Source organism: Haemaphysalis longicornis, unplaced genomic scaffold, assembly GCF_048455015.1.
Source record: "Haemaphysalis longicornis isolate Haplotype H1 unplaced genomic scaffold, Haemaphysalis longicornis Haplotype H1 scaffold_93, whole genome shotgun sequence".
Lineage (NCBI taxonomy): Eukaryota > Metazoa > Arthropoda > Arachnida > Ixodida > Ixodidae > Haemaphysalis > Haemaphysalis longicornis.
Genome location: NW_027526466.1, coordinates 75,816 through 95,360, shown reverse-complemented (window position 1 = coordinate 95,360; position 19,545 = coordinate 75,816). Strand labels below are relative to the sequence as shown.

The following is a 19,545-nucleotide window of genomic DNA, read 5'->3' as shown; positions in this document are numbered from 1 at the left end:
CGTTGTAGCAGATGCGGAAACAGAATGGGGGCAAAAAAAATAAAAAGAAAGCACACGTGCCGCATGGTCACTCATCTTAGCATGTGGAGCTGCCATGCCCCCCAGCAACAAAGGGTCGGCATGGTCGCTCCGTACTCTTCAATACTGTCAACACCTGTTACAACAGACCATTTTAATTCGGAAAAAAAAAAAAAAAAAAAAAAAGTCAGCTACAGCCGAAGCATGCAGTACCCAGGAAGGGGATGGGGAGGGGGGGGGGGGGGGGGGGTATATGAGCGCAAAAGTGGGTACTCTGACAGTATTGCATAAACATATTCTTTCTACACCACCTCTGCACAGTGTTCGCGTGAGGGAAAATAACCGCCTACAAACCGTTTCCACAAAGGCCTTGCGCATGCGGTCAATTGTGGAAAGACGCACGATCAGCTGAGCAAATACAGCAAGAATATAATTAGGAGCAATTATTAACTAGCTATAAAAAATCAAGGGTGACCATAAAGTGACAAAAAAATTGTGTGTTGTAACATACATGTGGTTTATTCACAAGTAACACAAGAAAAATTCTAAATAAAAACGGGAGAGTAACAAGCAGGTACCTTTTGAGTGAATCGAAATCAGATAGACATCAATTTCGCGGGCGCAAAAAGCGGGAAGCGCCCGGAGGACGATACCAAACCCAGCTGCCACGTCCGTGCGCGCGGCCGAATGTGCGAGTGATAGACGGCGCACCGCCCCTAAAAAATACCAAGAGGAGAAAAGAACCTCATCAGTTTCGCAGGCGCCCTTGGTCTGTGGCAGGCGCAAAGCTGGAGGCGCCCGGTGGGCGTAAGGGGGCTTAGGTGGGCGTAGAGTTCCTCTATATAGCTCCCGCAGGGAGCTAAGAGTTGCGCGACCCTTTTCCACGCGCCGCCATGATGACGTCACTCCGGTTATCCATGCCATGCAGAGAAGCCCCCACTACAGCTACGCCGCAGCCGCCGACGCGGGCGGCACTGCGCCCCGCACAGGAACAGCAGCAGCAGCAGCGTGAGCGACATCGCAGGAATCCAGCGTAACCGCCGTAAGGCGCCGCCGACCAAAGCGCCCCCACCGCGCGTCGGCTGCCGTCGGAAGCGGGGCGGCGAGGCTCCTACACTCGCGATGGGCGGCTTTCCCGCAGCAATCCGGATAACAAGATGGCGCGCGGTCGCGCAACTCTTAGCTCCCTTTGGGAGCTATATACAGGAACTCTAGGTGGGCGATACCCAGCGCGCCCCCTCGTTACCAGATGTGCAGCGATAGCCGGTGCGCCGCTGAAGTAAATCATTCAAAAATAGAAAGAAGAGCCATCGGCGCAAGAAAATAATTTGACGTACTGTATTTACACCATTGTAGGTCGACCCTTTTTTTCAAATTTGACTACCCAGTGTTGGGAGGTCGACTTAGAATCGAAATCAAATCGTGCACCGCTAGTAACGGCAAGGGAAACGAGAAATCGGGTGTGCTACAAGATGGGGAGAGCCTTGCACCCTCGTTTTCATGGTTACGGTCGAAGCGTAGCGTATTAAGGGGGGACACTGGTCTTGAGGACATTTTTGTTATTTTTTAACTTATGAGCTTCAGATTTACACATTGAGTGTATTTCAACGTCCTGAGCCCAAATAGTTTTCATCTATGGGGTGTAAGTTTAGAGTTGTGCAACATGTTATGCCACTCCATTTCGGGCAATATTTTCATTATCTACCTACGAAGTACTCAAATAGCTTTTATCCCTTTGTGCTCTAGAAGGACCAGGGAGTGCAACTATACCATAGCAGTAACTTTAGCCTTGTTTCTGAAAGCACTGTGTACTTCATAAATGTCATGTCATCAATTTCCAATGTTTTTGTGAAATTAACTGCATAAAATCTCGCACCAGCAAAAAGAAATTCTAAACTTCTGTGGTTTTATTGCATTGTTCAGTTCATACGCTTTCAAATGCAGTGAAAATGATACAAATCGAACCAGTACATCCCAAGATATTGTACCCGACAGCTGACCATGTGGGGAAAAAATTGGTTCTGAGAAAACAGGGCACAAAGTTTGGAAACATGGGTAAAAATGGTCATTTAGGTGACTTCAAAGGGCGACAGCTTTGTGAATACTTATGAAACAGCTATAATATTTTGCAGGTACATTCTTTGGGACCTGCAGACTGCAAATAAAATTAATACAGAAAATTGATTTTTTGGCAAATTTTCGGTCCTCAAGACCAGTGCCCCCCTTAATTTACTGTTGCATACATTCTAGCGTCAACAAAGGTCATACCGACATTGAAAGTTAGCGTTCGCGATCTGTGCCCTTTGTGCGACTAACCTCCCACCATTGCGTTTCGGAAGTGTACTGAACAACATGATATGATTGTGGCTCCGTTAGCGCCGCGCACTGAATCAAGGAATTCGCTAATACTTAATTTATTTATTAGGAACGAACAAAACGCTTCTTGAATGCGAATAATGCACTCACGAATAAAAGGAAATCGCGAGCGGCCGCTTCTTCAGCCGCCATATTTGTTTTGATAGCGCGCGGCAGTGGCCGCTGCCGGTAGTTTCTATTGTTGTGATCTCGCAGCGAATGTGTTCTCACGATTAGAAGTGAAGTTTCCCGCTAAACCCACAGCACATCGTTATTCCGCCTACTCACACAGAAGCTTCTCTTTTTTAACATCTACTGTACGCACCACAAGCGTACGGCTCTTGGGGGAGCATCGATCATTGATGGAAGAGCCGCCGTAGGGGCAGTTGACGGCAGTTGATGGGCAGTTGACGGAAGAGCTCCTCTTTCGGCATTCGTTTACAGCAGCGTTCAATGGGCTGCTTTCTGCGCTCACATTTCTTTCTTTCTTTTTTTTTTTTTTTTTTTTTTGAGAGACGCGATTTTGGGAAGGTCAACCTACATTCGAGTCGACTTACAATCACGTAAATACAGGTATTTCCGCGGTGTGGCAGCACATGCCAAGCAAGAGAAGTTGGCGAAAAAGGCGTGCTTTTTAAACATACAAGCGATGACGTACATGTACGTTATTGACCTTTCTGAAGATGTTTGCAGAGGACATACATGTACGTCCTCTGTACGTCCTTCATGTACGTCCTTCATGACAAGGCAGGTTAACCCGAAACCGTTCATGAAGCAAATCGGATCGCTGCCTGACGTTCCCCCAAGACAGCTCCCACATTTTTTATGATTTTAGTCTGGTCACTGAAACAGCTGATCCGATGGACAGCTGTAAAACCGGAAGTTAGACCTGTTGGATTGCGCACAGCCACTGGCAGATTGCACACAATGGATGGGAAGCAACCCCCTGCTTTTTACCTTTTTCACTGAAGAAACGCGAACGATGCACGCGTGGGAATAATAAAGACCGAACTTCATTGAACCCAAGTTCTTTATTACATAAAAAAAAAAAAAACTGTGACGAGGGCAGACTCAACCCCGGTGCACTACTTTACGTATCCGATAGTGCTGTAGTTCAATGTCACTGGAATCGCGTTTAACGGCACCGGCCTTCTTCTTGACAGTCGATCGTACCATCCGTATAGATAGGTCTCTACTTCTGGCGATGTCGGTCTGTTTTTCCCCCATGTTCGACAGCATTAATTATGGCCAATTTATCCGACAGTGAAATCAGTTACCCTGCCGCTCATGCCACTGGTCGCAAAAAAAAAAAAAAAAAAAAAAAAAAGGCCACTGGCTTGGCTTGGCTGCACCAACAAACCAGCTGCCAACAATGTTGCCAGACATAACAGTTTTCATACCAAACTAATCAAAGAAGAAGCATATTGGATGCTGGCCCCCGCAGAAGTCCACTATAAACATTCAGTCGAAACAATTTTCGCCTAAAATAGTCTGCTCTAGTCCGTTATGAGCGGAGTGGACCCTATTTAAAATGCATGGGGACCAAACAAACCAACAGAAATAGTCTCTTGTAACCGGAAGTCCATTGCTGCTGGATCCGCTGTAACAAGTGTAGACCATACACCGTGTATTGAGCTTGCGAGTGAAAATACGAGCTACTAGAAAGATTCGACAGATGGCGCAAACAGGCCAGGCAAGGCAGCTTTGCGCTATGGCACGAATTTCTGAACGCAAGATGGAAAATGTCCTGGTATGTCAGTGACACTGCAGAGGAGAAATGTGAAAACATACCGGTACGTCAGTGACAGCGAAAGGGTTAAGCGACCCCGGCTAGCATTTTGCCCCATCGAGCTTAAATGTCACCAGTGCTGCCCACGAAGGCAGTCTCCTGCGCTTGCACAACAAGTTGGCCGACTGTGCCAACGATGAGGGCACTGGACCCATCATCAGTGTCACCCTCGTCGTCGCCTCCTGCACACAGGGACTGCCCCACAACAGGCATGCGGTGGAAACCATTGTCCCGATTCCTTGTCAAGCCTGCCGCCGTACTCGCGACTTCCCTTGGACAGCCACGCCGGCAAACTCGCGGTGTGGAACGCCTGCCTCTTCACATCTGCATTGGCGCAGATACCCGAGGCCACCTGAGATGGGACCAGCCGATTTCTACCCAAACTCGTCCTCTACTCCACTCCCAACCCCGGCCACCAGAGGGCGTCATAATACGCCCTGGAAGCCCTCATGACCACGACTTGGACATCCAGCGGATGCTCTTGCAGGACTGAACCGGGCCACTTCAACATCTTAGATACCCCCTTTGACTTGGACTGTTTGAAGGGACACTAAAGGGTAGAAACAAGTTGGCCTCCATTGGTAGATTACGGCACCCAAAATCCAGATTCACCATTCCGACAACTAGCAGTTGTGTGGGACCTCTGGGTCCTCCCGCTGCGGCGCGATGCTCAGACAGCGGAGCGACACGTCTTGATAGGATGAGGCTCTAATGGAATCTGCTAGAAAGCGGGCGCTCGTGCCGATTAGCGTCGTCTGCTACGATGCTGATGAGGAAGTCGCAACAGTCTGCCCCGCAGGCAGATGACAGATGAAGCCATCGTGTCTGTCCGCCGATGAAATCTTTTCTTTCCGAAACTACACAGTTTTGCAGAGTAGCATACTGTCTTGCTTCAATGAGTAGGCGCTTTTCTTGTCTCCAGGTGAAATTTCCGAGCATCGATCCTCCAGCTTTCTCCGCCATCGGTGTTTACACCGTCTGACAAATTGCTGTTGCACCTTCGGGTCATGGCACAGTGTGTTTGCAAGCCAGGTTCCTGGTTAGAGCGCCAGAAGTGTTTGTGCTTGTCTGGACCACGTACATTTTCCCTAGAAGCCTCACTTTGGGCTTGGCATGACTTCTCCTGGCTCGCTCTTTCTTTTTGTGTTTGTGTCTCTCCGACTCGGTTCGTATTGCAGACGTTCACTCACGAAGATTTTCTGTTGCCTTTGTTTCCTTGATGGAGTGCAGGATGTTCTGGGGCTTGAACGAAAAGGTATCCAAGCGCTGGTTCTGAAGAAGGCCGAGCACTTTTAGGGCTCCAGGAGGGAAGTAGAGGGATTTTTCCGGCGGAGTCATTCCTTGTTCGAAGGTAGAAACTACAGCAGGGGTGTTGCTGGCCGGTTCGTGGAAGCTTCTTGTACCATCTCTGTTTCCTGGTTCGCCATCGTTTCTTCATTATGAGCGCCGGCTCTTATGAGCGAATCGTTCGTATATATGGAGTATTGTGCTGGTCGGTCTGCCAGTGGGTAGCGGTTTTCAGAGAGTCGAAAGTGGTGCTTCAAGGTAGCCTTCATGAGGACAGGACGCGAATTAGCTCCAAAAGGCTAGTCATTTTCCAGGCGTATAAGTCGGGTAGCGGATGCTCTGGTTGTGGGGATGTCTTTCTTTGTGGTGTTTTGCTCGCAATTCGGCAGCACCAACTCCGATGATGCTTCCAATGTCCCAGAAAGGAGGGAAAAGTTTAGTACGATCGCAGCACAACAGCACTGGCTACAGGAAATGGGCCTTGCACAGTCGATCCTAATTAGGTCTCTAGGCCTCACTGATAGTCTGATCGGACTGCAATCTGTTTATCCTCCAATCCTTGTATCGATGTGCATATTATTCATTTTCTTTAGAACTCTTTCTTCTGGTACAGGAACCTTTTTGCTGCAAATCGTGTGCATTTCCAGGGCTTCGATACTGATCGCCTCCAGCGAAAATGAAGACTCGCACCTTTGTCATTGTTTTCCGCGCGTGTTGACCTCCAAACACACCTACGGCCCTCGCCCAGCGGTTGGCAACTGAGTCTTTAAGAAGCACTGGCTATAATGAGGCTCCGCTGGCTCCCTCCATCGAAGAGAACTCGGTAGCGTCCGGACGTTTTCACGCCTCCCACTTTGGCTGTGAGAGTCTGCAGCGGCACGACTGAGCCCTCTCGTTTGGAGACCCAGTTGAGGGGGGTCGAGACAACCTTGCCCTCGTCGTTCTCAGTACTGTCTGAGGCGCACACGCCTGTTGCATGCCTCCTCGAGCCCTTGCCACACTTAGGCTGGCTTCTGCACTGTTTAGCCATGTGGCCCCTCTTCCTGAGGCAAGGGAAGCCTCGTCCCGTTTTGGCGAGTGTCTCCTTTTCACGTGAAAGGCCGAGTTCTGTCAAATCGCAGGCTTTCCCGAGTGGCAGAAAAAGCCCTGCCGCGGCCTGCTCACGTAGCTTTGCAGAGCAGCTGCCGTGGGTACGTCACACGGGCGGTTGGGTTTTCGTGTTTCTTTCTCTGGGGTGCGTTGAATTTTCTCTGCCGCGCGTTCAGCCACGACTTCTCGACACACAAGCTGGTGGTCGAAGAATTCCAAAAGCACTTCAAGATCCTTATCTGGAGGGGCCGTTCGACCACAGGAGTCGCGGTGTGGGCTTGATGAAGCCCCAGCTGAGGAAAACAGCGTCCTGTGCCCCTCATGGAACTGCGGGACCATGTCTGTCGGCAGGACCCTTAGCAGGATTTCCCGCAGCATAGTGCACTAGGTCGTGGAGCTCATGCCAAGCGCCTTGAGGCTCTGGATATGAACCTGGACCCGATCGTAAAGTTGCCTCAGTTGCCGGACGCCGGATGACGACGACACCGGCTTCAAGTCCAGGAGGCCCCACAGATGATATTGCACGATGGTGCGGTCATCTCCGAAGCGCTTCTTCAATATCTCGATGGTGTCCTTGTAGCAGTCTTGGGTAGCCTGCAGTTCGGCTGTGGCTGCTGCAGCTGCTCCAGTCACGAGGCTGCTCAAGTAGTTAAACTTGTCAGCCGTGCTGAGCTCGTCGACGGCCGCCGAAAACTGAGTCCAGAATCGCTGCCACGATCTGCGGTTCCCGTCAAATTTGAGGAGCTCTAGCTGGGGAAGCTTGCATTTGCCAGTTAGTAATGCGTGGACGGTCGTCGGACGTGGTATTGAGAGCCGGCATTCTTGCAGCTTGAGACGAAGATTCGCGGCAGTGCTGACCAGCGTCTGTCGTCCCGCTGTTCACTAGGTCTCGTCCAACTTCTCTACCTGGCCACAAAGTGCACCGATTGGCTCGAGCCGTACACTCACCGCTCCTGCCGTCGCCTCTGCATGTGGCCCTCCGCTTCCGCTAGAAGGCCATCCAGTTGCGCCCGTAGGCTGCCGTTCCATTAGGTCGCACGCAGCTGAGAATTCGCCAAGATCGCAGTCTTTTCCTCGGCTTTCGCGGCTCCGTGCGTCGATGGGCTTGGCGTCGTCCAGAAGTCCCGGCACCATGTGTTCGAAGTCTGGGTCCTCCAGCTGCAGCGCGATGCTCAGACACGTCTTGATAGGATGAGGCTCCAATGGAATCTGCTAGAAAGCGGCGCGCGTGAGCCGCTCGTGACGAGCGCAATGAAATAACGATGATTAGCGTCGTCTGCTACGATGCTGATGAAGAGGAAGTCAAACCAAGTGATTTAATAAGGCAGAAATGTGAGAACAGGGGACGGAGCCCAACAAACATTTGGGTACTACGGTTTGTGACGTCACAAAAGTGATGCACGGTGAGCACTCATTGGACAAGCACCTACAGATCTTTTCCTGGGAAAAAAAAAGTTCCCAAGTGGTTGAACACGTGAAATAAACATAAACCAAAGCTTTCCGTGAGCTCATCATATCTAAACACAAAGTACAGTTTTTATACACTGCGAGGCACGCTGCTTCCCTCAGTATTCAGTCAGCCATGCCGGTTTCAGTTTCGTTTTTGAAAAGCCTTGGCATGCAATTAGCGAAGTCAATAACCTACGACTAAGAGTGCCCAAGCTCCTGCAAGCGATATACCTGGCAGGAAGCAGCTAAAGTGGCTCCACAAGAATCGGCAGAAGGAACAAGATGCACAGCAGGTGGTTAGGGCTCTTGAAACGGCTTCAGAGAATGGGTCCCCGAGAAGGCACTCACCATCGCCAATGTCGGGCAGCTGGGAGCCCGTGATGTCCCAGCACTGGATGCGGTGGGTCAGGTTGGGTCCCGCCTCGTACACGCCTGGCAGGGAGAAAGGGGAATCACTCCAGTGGCCATCATCCCCAGCCCCAAGGGAAGGAGAGGCCCCACTCACTACTGAGCCGTGGCCGGAAGCTGCCCTCGTAGGGCGCGGACACGTAGGCGGGCGCACTCCACGGGTCTGGTGGCGGCGGCCGCGAGGAGGGCCCTGACAGGATCACCGGAGGAAGCGGGGGCGAGCGGGCCCGCGATGAGGGGGCCGGGGCCGGGGGCCGCCGCCGCCGTTGCCGCAGGGTGGCCGCCTGCACGGGGCAACAGTGGACAGTGCCAATTATTCCCCTGGAGGAGCCATTCATCCAGAAATGCCCAAAATCGCCTTTACTGCACTGAAGGCATGCCACAGTGGACCGATTACCCTTCATTCGGCCAGCTGTTGACCTCCGAGTGCAAAACAGGCCCGAGCAAGCGACCAAGAGTGGGGAACGCAGACAGGCAGGGCTACGCTTCACAGCCACATCCAGCAACGCACCATCCAAGCGGGCCTCAACATGCAGCAGCGCTGAGCAAGCACTGAGCAAGCTCACTCCCCTGCCAGCTGATGATTTCAAACTGGTGTTACACCCAATGCACTGGCCACTTCTGATCCCATCCGCACTAACGAAATTCGGTCAACATGACTTGGAGAAATGCGGATCTAAATATACACGTGGACCGTATTCAGAGTACAGCTTTTTGCGAAAAGACCAGAGTCCAGAACCCGTCGAACAGTCCCATCGAACATGAGGTGTTTATTGACACATACCCCAAAGAAAAGAAGAAGTTTGTGCGTGCGTTCCGACTAATTTGGTAGGGAACCTGCTGTCCAATCTCTGCGTAGGTATGTGCCTGATTTGAAGCTACGAACCAGAATACATTTTCTAACATCCTCCCGCCGGCGAAAAGAGGAGCATTAACTCGAAGCTTCCAGGCGATACAGATGTTGCACTGCACGTCGAATACGAGATCCGTCCGACTTCTTGAGAAGGCAAAGACGAACTTTGTTGTCAGAGCCCGGAAAAGTTTTTTCGATCACCGCCAGATCCCAAAGCGACCTAGGTGTTTTCTCGTTCACAATGAGGACGACATCGCCAACTTTAGCGTCGCTTGAAGATGCATTATGTACAGTGTGGGCGGATGGCAGCTGCAGTATGTATTCTCTACGCCACCTACTCCAAAAGGCATCTAGTAACTCTTTCCGTCGTCGCCAGCGTCCCCGAAATTCTTCTTCTGATGACTTCTTCTGGATGTCTAAGATTCCACCGTCCGGTACCGACAGCAGTCTTCTGCCGATCAAAAAATGTGCAGGAGTTAAGGGTTCCTCCTCTAGGGACGCTGAAAGGGTAGTCAGTGGCCGCGAGTTTACAATGGCTTCAACTTCTATAAGTAAAGTGTACAGCTCATCATAGTCAAAACAATTAGCTTTTAAAACTTTTCTCAGTGATTCCTTGATCGTTCTTATAAGTCTTTCCCAAAATCCGCCCCACCAGGCGGCTCGTTCGGCTATGAATTTCCAGTGGATTTGGTTTTCCCTAAAGTACTTCAATGTTCCCTTGTCTCGTATCGTCCTCCAAATAGTTTTCAAATCTTTCGAAGCTCTTTTGAAAGTGAGGCTGTTGTCTGAATACACTGTCTTGCATATTCCTCTCCTGGCTGTAAAACGACGGAATGCATCTAAAAAGTCTTGCATGCTGAGGCTTCGCACAAGCTCGAGGTGTACTGCTCGCACGACGGCACAAGTGAAGATGACAACGTAACATTTCTTGGCTCCGTCTCCTTCTCGATGGTACAATGGTCCAGTAAAGTCAACTCCAATGATACTGAACGGTTCGCATTTGGTGACTCTATCCCTTGGGAGAGGGGCGAATGGCTCGCTCATTGCCTTCGCTGAATGTCTCTTGCATGTACTGCACTGACTGATCACTTTTTTAACCATTTGACGACCTCTGATGATCCAATATTGCTCACGTAACTGCACCAACGTATCTCGAACGCCGGCATGAAAAAGCCGTCTGTGCTCGTTTTCAATTATTAATCTTGTAAATTCGTCGTCTGGAGGAAGTACGATTGGGTGTTGCTCGCTGGTCGTGAAGTCGGAATTCTGTAGCCGTCCTCCCACTCTAATCAAACGATCCTCATCACGGTAGGGCAAAAATTTGCTGATAACTGGATGGGTCAAATATTGAGGACAAAACGCCCGTTCTCGAGCTTTGTAAATCCAAAATTTCTTGGCGTTTTCAGTTTCGTAAGTGATTAGGGGTCCAGTTATTTTTCCGCGAGGGTTACGAGAATTGTGGACAAACCGCATTATCCAAGCCGTGATGTTCAAGACCTTTGTCAGGTTGTTGATCCTTGCGAGGTCAAAAAGCTCGGAAATATTCCTTTCAGTTACGGGTAAAACTTGTGTCCGTTCTTCTGTGGTTTCCGCATACGGTTCGCCGCGAAATGTTCTATTTGGCCATTTGTCACTTCCTTTGAGCAGCCAGTCAGGTCCTTCCCACCAAAGTTTGCTTTCTTGCAATTTCTTAGCCGATATTCCCCGCGTTAGTAAATCTGCAGGGTTCTGATCTGTCGGGCAGTAACGCCACTGTTCAATATCGGTTAGGGAATGGATCTCACTCACTCTGTTTGCCACGAACGTATTCCACTTTCCTGGGCTCGAGTTCAACCATCCTAGAACCGCAGATGAGTCTGTCCAGAACGAAACTTGGCCGCGGGTACCATACTCCTTCTGTACGGTTGACATCAGCCGAACTGCTGTTAGAGCCCCAAGAAGTTCCAACCTTGGTAGGGTCTGCGTTTTCACGGGGGCGACTCTTGTCTTGGCGATGAGCAGTCTAGTCATTATGCCACTGGTAGTTTTGACTCGCACGTAGACCGCAGATCCATAAGCTGAGGTGCTTGCATCAGAGAACACGTGGAAGGTTGTTTTGCTGGGTTCATTTGACAGCACAAAGCGTGGTACCTGTATCACGTTAAGAAGACGAAGGTCTTCGCACCACTTGTCCCATTCAGTTTTTAAGTCATCCGGCAAATTTCCGTCCCAGTTCACCTTCCTCTTCCAAGCCCTCTGAAAGAGTAACTTGGCCTTCACTGTGTACGGAGTAATAAAGCCGTATGGATCGTATATTTTGGCTGTGATTTTCAGAGCATATTCCTCTTCGTGCTTGGAATTGAGGCTACCAGTTGCATAATTTCAGACGTGTCGAACCCGTAGGTATCCTCGTCCGGGTGCCATAACACGCCTAGAACTTTCTTCTTTTGAGGGATCGTGAACTCAACATCAAAGTTAACGTTGTTGTCCCCTTCAGTAGCGGCCTTCAGTTGCGGTTCATTAGTCGTCCATTTTCTGAGGTGCATGCCTGCTTTGCTAATGACTTTGGCTGCATTGTCACATAACAACAAGGCATTCTCGGTAGAGTCGGCGCCTGTCACAAAATCGTCAACGTAAAATTGATTTTTCATGGCCTTTGTAAGTTCATCATGCGGACCTGTCGAAGTTTCAAAATGGTAGTGCAGCGTGGCGCTCAGTAGAAAGGGACTTGAGGTAGCACCAAAGGGAACACGGTTCATTCTCCAGACAAGTTGTTTCGGCAAGGTCTGTCCAGGAGTCGGCGGGTGTTCATACCAAAAGTACCGAAGTGCGTCACGGTCGTTCTCCGACAACAAAATTTGCGAGAATGCTTTCTCTATGTCGGCTGTTACGGCGACTCTGTACATCCTGAACTTCAGAAGCAGGGAAAGTACCGATGGATTCAGGTTCGGACCACAGTGTAACACGTCATTCAGTGACAGTTTTCCAGGTGAACTAGATGACGCGTCAAAGACAATTCGAGTCTTGGTTGTTTCCCTGTCGTTGCGGATGACTGCTCGGTGCAGCAGGTAGTAGACTGGACCGGCTGCTTCTTGTGTCGTTGCGGGTTCGGCGAAGTTGTTCTCAACATATTCGCGTATCGTCGCATCGTACCGAATGAGAAGCTCTTCGTTTTTCTGAAGACGTCGCGTGAGCTTGGCAAGCCGATCTTTCGCTTCCTTTACACTGCAATCAAGCTCCGGAGCGTTATCCTTCCAGGGAAGACAAACTTCGTACTTTTCATCCTTTCTCCTTATTTTTCTTCTGAATTCAGTGAGAACTGGATCCTCGACAGATTCTTCATCCTTGTGGTTAAGGATACCCATCTGCTCAACCTCCCAAAAGGCTTGCAGCTGTTGAGACAGTTTTTCGTTGTCGTCACTGAAATTCTGGGCCAATATCTTCATGACGCTAGTGGAAAACGTTCCTCGGATATTCTCCGTGCTTTTTACCGGGCCCTGTAGCGTCCACCCGAAAGACGTCTCAACGGCAGTTAAGCCGTTTGTAAGCCGCCGAATTTTTCCAGTTGTGACTTTCCAGTAATAGTCTGATCCTATAAGTACATGAATAGTGTCATCTGTTGGAGCATCAGCATCATCAGCGAGGCGAAGATCCCGAACGTCCTCTCCCATGCAAGAAGTAGGAACTGAGAACGGAGTTCCACCGCATATTGTTGGCACCTCGAGGGCTTCGATCAGAATGGCCTCGGTGTCGTGATGGCTTGTAATCGACAGTTCCACGCGTCGTAGAGTCTGCTTAGATGGGCCCATTGCTCCGAACGTTTGCACATTCAGAGTCTCCTTTCCGACTTCCTTGCAGCTAAGGTTCTTGGCTGTGTCTTCCGTGACGAACGTTCGTTGACTACCACCGTCCAGAAGGCAGCGGACAAGTCGTGGCTGAGTGGAGCCACGTGCCCAAACTTTAGCTGTTTGTAGAAGAATAGTATCTTGGGCCTGAGTCACAGCACTGGTCACTTGAATTCCTTTCGTGACGAACTGCCTCTGAGTGTCAATTGCCGAAGGAGCAGCGTATTTGGAGTCGCAGAGGAACGTGAAGTGTCGGCCTTGGCAGTTCTGACAACGCAGAAATCTCGAGTTTCGACAGTCCTTGGCTCGGTGGAATTTTTTGCAGCACTTAAAGCATCGGCCGCTTCGCTTGAGTATGTTCTTCTTTTCCTCAAGGGTTAACGTTTTATCACACGCAGTAAAGGAGTGTTCTTCAGAACTGCAGAAATAACACGGTTCTTTGTCCCATCCGGAAGTGGTGGTAAAGGTGGCTGCTGAAGGTACATAGTGGCGTCGCGCTTTGTCGTGGAGTTTCTTGTGGACTGTTGACCCGTCCGATGCGATTTCTATGGCCTCCTCCCTGCTGCGAACTTCCTTCTTCAGGAAGTCTAGAAGCGCTGAAAATGTGCTATGAGTGTCAGCTTCCTCAGGCTTCTGTTGACAGTACCGAAGTACAAGCTCGTGAGGTAGCCGCTTCTCGATAGCCACCCTGAGCAGAGCACTGTACTGCTCCTGCTTCACCCCTAGTGCTTCAAGACTCCTGACGTTCTTTCCAACTTCATCGTAAAGGCGTCGCAGTGCCCCAACGTCTTGCGCTGAATCAACAGCCTCCAGTTGTAGGAGACGAGTCATGTGGTCGTTGATCGCAAGGTCCTTCCGTCCAAAGCGCTCCTCCAGTAGATCTATCGCTATCTGGTAGTTACTTTCAGTCAGGGAAAGTCCACTGATCGTATCCTGCGCCGTACCAACAAGGCAGCCTTTGAGATATTTAAACTTGTCAATGGTCGACAGCTGCGAGTTCCGGTGTATGGTGGCCTCATACTGGTCCCAAAAGGAACGCCAGCCTTGAATGGTTCCATCAAATTTTCCTAGTGCCATTCGAGGGAACTTAATAGAGGCGCTTGAGTGCACACGAACTGCGCTCGATGGCTCTACGTTGTTTATTGGGCTGTTGGATGCTTGTGGGCGCTGAATTTCTTCGATTCTTCGGGAGAGCTTGGACTTTGCCACACATATCGAAACGTAATACCCTTCCGCAGCTTCCCACTCTTGTTCTAAATTCTGTTCATCAACGGTGTCTTCAATTTGTTTGTCTATGTCTCGGAGTGCTGATTCTTTCATCACAAGAACATTCAAAAAGTCCTGCAGCTCACCGATAGACGCACTCTGGGAGTCCAACAAAGCGTTGCTGTCACTAATGGTCTTCGTCACGCCAGCTCGAAGGGTGGCCCGCTTGCGCTTGTGTCGATCCATTCTGTGGAGGGCTTTGGCGTGGAATCGACTCCGCGTAATCAGGAACGGCGTAGCACACCACTGCGTTGAGGCGGAGGCGGCGTGAGGCTCGAGGGCAGCTAGAAACGTCGGGTCAGGACTAAACACATTGTAGAAGCGCCGTTTGTTGCTTCAGTCGTGCAGGCTGCTTCTTCAGTGGTCTTCAGGAGAGGTTTCGTCGAGTCTTCAGGGGGATTTCGGCACCAAACTTTTGCGAAAAGACCAGAGTCCAGAACCCGTCGAACAGTCCCATCGAACATGAGGTGTTTATTGACACATACCCCAAAGAAAAGAAGAAGTTTGTGCGTGCGTTCCGACTAATTAGGTAGGGAACCTGCTGTCCAATCTCTGCGTAGGTATGTGCCCGATTTGAAGCTACGAACCAGAATACATTTTCTAACACAGCTACTACAGCAGCCGAGCGTTTTTCCGGACTCCGACAATTCGGACTTGCTGGATATTCCAGACTTTCCCGAGGGACCGCCAGTTGTCCTACATGAGTAATGTATATGAACCGATATTTTGGACAAAATAAAGCCAAATGTTCGATTTTCCAGACAACAATTTCGGCGACAAAACCACGGTGCGACTTCCGGGACAAGGTGGCTAGAAGGGGAAGTGCGAAGACCGGCCCCTCCCGAAGCTGGCTCACTTGCGCGGGCCTGTTGGTATCGGCGCGGTAGGCCCATGGCAAAACGACGGATGGAGCGGTACAGGGGGATATGGGCTGGCCGTCCTTTGAGGCAAGGGAGGCGCAGAACAAGACAAAATTTGAGGAAAGGCTACGAGACATGTGGGAGGAAGAATGGGCCATGGGAGTGTTCAGGTGCCTGCGTATGAGGAGCATGGACACGCGGTGGAGACGGAGAACCAGACAGCCGACTAACCGGTACGGAAAGTCGGTAGGGGAATGTGGGGTATACACAACAGTTAGAAAGCAGGTAAAAGCAGCAGAGACTACGAATTGGGTACAGAGAAGGGAAGGGGTTGTCGCAAGGCAGTGCATTGCTCTTTGAAGCATGGGCGGGGGCGTCTCCGAACATGGACAAACACGGCCATCTACAGGGAGCAGGACAAAACTTGTGTATGCTGCGGCTGGGATCGGGAAACCGTAGAGCATATTGCCATAGACTGCACAACCAGTCTTGAGTGCTTCCACAAAACTATTTTTTTCTCTTTAGTTAATGGACACATTTAGCTTTGATATGCATGAAATTGTAGATTACAGATTGCTCTTCCAAACACATAAGAGCAGTATTGCGAAAGGTACAATTACTTACAGTTCATTGGTCAAATAATCAGAAAAAAGAAATGCACGAAAAAGTATACACACAATGTATATAGGCGGTTGTACTGAGCCTAAAAATTATTTTAGCAGTTCTAAGATATACAAGTTCTTCTTACGTTCCTAAGCTATGATTCATTATATGCATTAACTCTGTACATCAAGTTCTCGATTTTTGCGGGCTCGTCAACCTACCAGAACCGACGGCTGTGCCACTCCACGAAGCCACTCGAGGGTAAGTCAGTCTGCATCCAAGCACAGTTTTGCAAATATGCATCCAAGCATAGTTGTTTCTGTTCTTAAATAAAATCCTCATCTCTTTAGTGCTAAAAAAACAAGAACAAAAATCCATAGCTCTTGAGAAGCAGCACACATCGCTCTGCAGCACTAATCTGACACGAGCGCCAGGCTAGGTATCTTGATTGATTGATTATGGGGTTTAACGCGCCGACGCAACGCAGGCGATGAGGCGCGCCGTAGTGGAGGGCTCCGGATTAATTTTGACCACCTGGGGATTTTTATCATGCGCCGAAATCTCGTACACACGGGCGTTTTTGCTTTTCGCCTCCATCAGAAAAGCGGCCGCCGCGGCCGGGAATCGAACCCGCGACCTCGTGCTCAGCAGCGCAAGGGCTAGGTATCTTAAAGGAGCCATGAAGAGAAAATGCAAGTTGGTTTTATTCGAAAGATTTCGTGTTTTATAGTGCCCCCAGCGCTTGTCCGGATACAAACGGTGCTTTATTCACTGAGAAATTAAACAATTTAGGTTAAAATTTTGATTTTCCCGCTCAATCGTGCGTTTTCGTGGTCCCAAATGACATCACAGGAACCGACCGCTCTGCAGCCTAGAGTACCTTCATTCACGCATCCGCCGTACAGGGTAGAGACACGTATACGCTGGCGCCGCCATTTTCGGTTGCTGACTCGCCGCCGAAGCAAGTCATTGTGTCAAAACCGCGCTAAAATTATCGCCGCAACGCGGTTTACTGAAGAAGTTTGAATCATATTGTCTGTTTCGCGTTGCTAGGTCTCGTGGGAAACGAAAAGAATAACGCGTTGAGCCCGTTGGCCCAATTGCGGCAGCACGGGACCGTTTAAAGGTTGTCTCCACCCTGTACAGCGGTGTTGGTTTGTTCCCGCGTTTCTTTACGTTCCGTAACCTAGATGGCGCCGCCATACCGTGGCAAGCGTTTGGTTTGTTTTTGCCCGCATTTAAACCTGGCTTGTTTTTGTTCTGGGAGAAAATATTCGTTCCCTGAAACAGTGCTCGCTCGACAAATGGGGTCACGTAAGACACCGTTGCTTGCGTCAATCGGCCAGTGTCGTCTGAGACAACCCCAAGCCCCGTAGTGCTGTGCAGCTAAACCAAGCATGCTGTGCGCAGTACGAACAGCAGAACGCATCAGTACTTCTATGTTTACATGTGCTTTCGTAACTTCCACTGTTTGTCCCATCATTCTTATTGCTTTGTAAAGAATGTGCCCTAAATTTAAGCGCAAATCGCTCGTTCGTCTATTTTGTAAGCTCTACCTAATTTGCGTCTGCTTCTGCCAGCCTCCGCCAATCGCAGAGCTTAGCTCATGTGACATCATAGGTTCTGTTGCGGGAAATGAGCTGGTGGGTCGCATGACCATTCCCGTTTTTCCTAATTATGTAGCTTATTTGAGCGAAGTTTACGTTAAAAGTGGTGTCAGTATGATTCTAACGAGACAATCTTTTGAATGAACCAAACTTGTGTTTTCTCTTCATGGCTCCTTTAAAGGTGATAATGTGATACGGTGTGGTGAATTTGCCAAATATCTCCGCCGTACACTGTCCAGACCCTGCACATCAAAGTAAAACTGCAGTCGTCAGATAGGAAGCATGTTCTTGTTACAGTTGAACCCCTTTATAAGAGACACGTACCGGGGAGCAGTTTCTGTCTCTTATATGAGATGTCTCTTATAAGCAGGGAACCATGTTTTCACTTACTAATCAGACCCTAGTTCAATGTGGGTACCATATGACTAAAACAAGCTCAAAAGAACGCTACAGTATGTTTCAAAAAATGCATTCTAATTTATGTTTGGCCCCCAGAATTTATGAAACAGTTCTGAATCTTTGTTTGCTTCATGACTGTACTTACACTGTTTTTTACAACCGATTCTACAAGCTTTTTCTTCTTTCACTGTTTGTGGAAGATGAATCGTAGATGTTGAGTTCACAAGCCTGATGAATAGCCAGGGTGCACAGCTTCTTCCGCTGTGTGCTCAGGCTATTCATTATGCTTGCAGGACTCAACATTTGCGATGCTTCTTGATTGGGAGCTACGTGAGTGGGAGGGCCCACATGTGCAATCACGCTCCAATGGATGGCAGTAAGCTTCAACCACTTCTGTAAGATGCATTTCCATTGGCAGGGCTTCTCATTGTCATTTCATAGCTGACTGAACCACTTTGTGTTTGCTGAAATTATAATAAATAGTGACTGCAGGCGTTTCTCATCCACCTGTGTTTCCAGAATGGAAGCAACTGCAATTAGTGACCGGTGGCTCTGCATCTGAAGTTAAAATGTCTGTTACAAGGAAGATTATTGATTAAAGTTCCAGGATCACCTGTCCCTTATAACCAATCTTCTACATCCGATGTCTGTTATAAAAGAGGTCAATTTAATGGGAAAGACAGGGCAGCCAACCATGTGGGTGAATAGTGTCTCTTATACCCATTTGTTTCTTACATCCATGCCTCTTATAACGAGGTTCAACTGTACAAATACATAGCGAAGTGAAAAAATTGCGCCCACCTCCCCACGAGGGGAACCCTGTGTAGATGCGACGCATCGTGGGGTTCACTTGGTGCTTCCGTTGGATTGGTTCTGAAATCGCGTGAAACGTGTCGGGAACGTGTATGATTATTATGTTTTATTATTACAGTCGAACCCCGCTACAACGAACGCCGCTTCAACGAAATTTCCGCTTCAACGAAATATTTCCAATTCCCCGTCAGCTAGCCATAGAAGTCAATGCAACAAAGTCCTCGCCACAAAGAACCATTTGTGAGGCTTGCTTTTGTTTCAACGAAATTTTCGATGATTTGGGCTGGGTTTGAACAATTATTTTACAATAAAATAAGCATAGCGCCAGCTATCTGTAAATTTTTATACATTCAGAACGCTTAGTTTCACCGAAAATGCGCGTTGAGACCACACCGCCACCCAAAACAAAACAAAAAATAACTCATAGGCGCACGCCATTGCTTGATGGTGATAACGATGTGGCTGGCCGTCTTTACACGAGGCGCAGGCCCGCTTCGCCAAGCGGAGCCCTAGAGCTACAGCCAATCCGTATCCAGTTGAAATTGCATGAATGTGCTCCGCTGCTGGCGCGGTGCCGTCATGTATGCGTTGTGAGCAGCTGTCCTTGCCGTTTTCCTTCTACCATTCTTCATAGCCAAGAGCGAAAATCATGTTTGCGCGTTTGGTCTTGAAGCCTAGTCATCCTATCTTAGTCGCGAGCGCGCGGTCATGTTAAATGCAAGCGCGCGCGTCTTGCCTGCCAAGGTCAGTAGCTGCCGCGCCCTGTCAGAGGATAAGATAACGGCACTGCTCCTGCCACAAGCGAGAGGGGGGCTTCCCACGGCCTAGCAGCTATATGCAAGTAATCAGCTCGGTGGACACGCCTTGTTGTACAGCGATACGTTTTAGCGCCTGCATATCTTCACCCCCCTCCGTAACGGGTTCT

At 49.4% G+C, this 19,545-nt stretch overlaps 1 protein-coding gene across 3 annotated transcripts in view; it reads right to left on the bottom strand.

Annotated features, from left to right (window-relative positions):
- The window catches only part of LOC144154809 (activating molecule in BECN1-regulated autophagy protein 1-like), a 105,046-nt gene that overhangs the window by 18,511 nt on the left and 66,990 nt on the right, over positions 1–19,545 (bottom strand). For all 3 annotated transcript variants that reach the window (XM_077685911.1, XM_077685910.1, XM_077685912.1), the window contains exons 12-13: positions 8,493–8,679; positions 8,336–8,419 (exon numbers count right to left, since the gene is read on the bottom strand). In XM_077685911.1, coding sequence (XP_077542037.1) covers positions 8,336–8,419; positions 8,493–8,679 — 271 coding nt within the window. The remainder of the gene's footprint in view (positions 1–8,335; positions 8,420–8,492; positions 8,680–19,545) is intronic.